The 3179-nt window shown below is 35.3% G+C and overlaps 1 protein-coding gene across 1 annotated transcript in view; it reads right to left on the minus strand.

Annotated features, from left to right (window-relative positions):
• Gasu_25690 (uncharacterized protein) overlaps positions 1–800 on the minus strand; it is a 1055-nt gene extending 255 nt beyond the window's left edge. The window contains exons 1-3 of the mRNA XM_005706659.1: positions 693–800; positions 521–644; positions 1–449 (exon numbers count right to left, since the gene is read on the minus strand). The exon at positions 1–449 is cut by the window's left edge and continues 255 nt beyond it. Of these exons, the coding sequence (XP_005706716.1) occupies positions 277–449; positions 521–644; positions 693–794 (399 nt within the window). The 5' untranslated portion in view covers positions 795–800 and the 3' untranslated portion in view covers positions 1–276. The remainder of the gene's footprint in view (positions 450–520; positions 645–692) is intronic.
• Between the last annotated feature and the right edge of the window lie 2379 nt (positions 801–3179).

Genomic DNA, 3179 nt, shown 5'->3' on the forward strand with positions numbered 1-3179 from the left:
ACTCAGTACACACTCTCATCATCTGAAAGTATGTAAAAATCAATAAAGCCATTTAAAACAGTAAAAGATCATTCCAAGAAGGGTAACTTTGATTTCCACACTGACAACAAAACATTAAGAGCCAATGCTTTAAAGACACATTCTATGCAAAAGAAGAATGACAAAAAATGGTTATTTTTTTTACTCTTTTCAAAAGTACTTGTTTTGAATAACCATAACAAAAAAATACGCTTCAATTCAGCAAAATCACAGTCTGTAACATGTTTAAGTTCAACCTCAATATTGTTTGAAATGACTCTTTAAAAATGGACAAGTACCCTTGAGAGTAACGAGTTTGGAAAAACACAAGTGGTTGAGTTGAGTAGCCAGTTGAATGATATCATCGTTTGGTTTACCAAGACATTGAACAAAGCTACAAGTAGAAGAAAATTTTTCCTTTTCGAACAAGTCTTTAAGAAACCTTGAGACAAACACACCCACGAAACACAAGAAAAGAACCCTTGAAAAGCTTTTTGCTTACCTATTGAAGCATAACCATACTTGAAGGATTGGAGTACAGTCTTATCCATAGCCAAGAACTGTGTTCTAGTCGTCAACGACAAGGGCTTGTTAAAGTCTGTACAAAAAAGTGCAGCAACTACAGCCTTGGAGATAGGTTTGGTTTTACTAGATTGTCTTCAAGTGATACCTACAAAAGTATGTTTCACTCCCCAAACACTGCCCCTACATCGGGACAATATTCCCCTACTATTCCCCCAAATCATCCATACAATAAGCGTATTGTACCCCGACATTTGTGAGACTTGATTAACAAGTCTCCACGAAATCACCTTTACATATTCGTAAACTCCTTGATATCTCCTTTTACAAACTCAAATATCAATTCATGATGTTGGTTGACTATTCTCAAGTACCAGATCCAAGAAATCACTTGCAACGAAAAAGAGTCAATTCGCTTTATGAAGCCCTTTCTTCTTTGCAACTATGTCATGAAAAAGCCTTTACGATCAAATACAATAGAAGCTTCAATAACGTCTTTAAATACCAACTCTCTGCAAATTTGTCAATCTTTGTTGGTCGCTTTTTGGATGAGACAACAAAACTTGGCATTGGTTTCTCATAAGATTGCTATTAATGTAGAATTCCCTACCTTGTTGATTCTTACCCATCATCAAGTTAAACGACAGTATTTTCCCATGTTTACCCAAAACCTTGAAGACATTGCTTACCCATTCTCTCCCATAGTTTGAAAGAGTGTTGTCATCCATATCAGAGACTCGTTACCAATTGGTTGTGTCGAGTATGTTCAAAGCAATACAGCTGGTTGAACATAGTCTTGCAGCTTTTTTAACCCTTTTTTGGGACTGACTGTTTCATTGTAAAACCAATCAATCTTTCTGTCCCTTCTTTTTAAAGAATAGATGAAATCCTTTTTTGGTTTCCTTTTCTGGTTCTCAAGGTAATATCAACACTCCACAGAAATGGATAAACACCTCAAGCTGTTTTGTAAAGAAATTTTGTGATTCACTCAGTTTCTTGAAAACACAGAGACCAACATTCAAGACGTTGCAAAAAGATGCCGCGTAAAGCCAAAAACAACTTGTACACTTATTACCGATAACAATGGAGAGATTATCCTCAAAGGTCTAGCAGTAATCAAGGAGACTTATTCATTGTATAATACCCAACCTAATGTTTTAGCTATTGTCCCAGCTTTTCAAGAAGAGACGCAAGCCAGGTTGGACATTGTACAAGAAACATTGATGGAACACCAAGAAACCGACTCTTTCAAATGACAAGACTCCTCCTCAACGACTCTTTCTCCAAGCCCATCTGTTTATTCTGTATCGTCACATTTATTTATTTCGACCATTTGACTCTACACACTTTTATAAATGCGTCTCGACGTGCTTTGAACAATCTGTCCAAGAACCTATTGACTAGTTTTGGAGCGACTGTGTTGGATTTTTGTTTGAAAGCACAAGTCTTGGAATGTAGGTTCTATTAGGTACTACTTTGCCTTTTAAAAGTCAAGGAATGGTTAAAAAAAAAGATCCTGTTCATGCCGTAGCAATGCTGTTTGAGTTTTATGAAGAGGAATACACTTTAAACGAATATGTATGTTGGAGTCAATCGAAGAAGATAAAGTAGATACATCACATGTGATACCCAGAAAAATTTCAAGGAATTGTTCAACATTTCTTCCAATCGATTTACAGTTACTGACATCATAGACTTGAAAACACAAGCGAGAGTAACATTGAAATTCTTGAAAACTATCTCCGAGAATTTCTGTCAAACAATAAATGGAAAAATTTGCTTCATATTCTGGGTTTATTCATTGTTTACTACTATCTGGTTTAACGTAATATCCACAACAATAGACGTTGGATTGCTGAAAGACATCACCGGTGAAAGAGATCTCACCACCATAGGTCTATAGGAAACTTTTTGAAAAGTTCAAAAGAAAAACTAGAAAAGAACGTCTGTGTTTGCTTCGTTGGGAGAAGAATATACAAGCCTGCTGCAGCGTATGTTGTATTTACAAAGCTCAATTTTGTCGCTCGAATATGAAATGGATAGGAAAAAAGGGCTATAGAGAAACGATAGTGTTGGATTATAGGCTCAAGACTATGGAAGAGATTAAACTTGGGAATATGAGTTGACTTTTACAAGGAGATGAAGCGTTTTGACTTTTAGAAGACGAGAAAACTCTGTGCAAAAATAAGCGAGTGAAACAAAATGTATAAAGCTATATATTTATGGGAAAATGGAAAAGGTACAAAAAAATATGAACAACGTCATTCGAGTCAAAGTTGGTGTCTCACTCTTTGTTCCACTTTTTAAAAGACTGTTCTTCAAGGAAACTATTTCAAATGTAACAAGATATCGAGAGAGACGGTTGAAATGATCCATGAGATGGTGATAGATAAAACTTTCATTTATTGAACGATTAGTTTTATTGTATGGAGTTTTCAAAAACAAGCTCAAGTGTTATTTTACCATTTCCGCACCATTTTATGTATGGTTCTACACCTTTATGAACAGAAAAACACAAGGTGTCATTCTTTTTTTAGCAAATTTTCCTTCGATAAATGATACCTCTGTTTTGTCTCGCAAATTCGAATTTTGAGCACAATTGTTTCCTGTTAAAATGTGTTTGAAATACCTACTTGAAG

This window comes from Galdieria sulphuraria (assembly GCF_000341285.1).
Source record: "Galdieria sulphuraria unplaced genomic scaffold scaf_18, whole genome shotgun sequence".
Taxonomy (NCBI): Eukaryota; Rhodophyta; class Bangiophyceae; order Galdieriales; family Galdieriaceae; genus Galdieria; species Galdieria sulphuraria.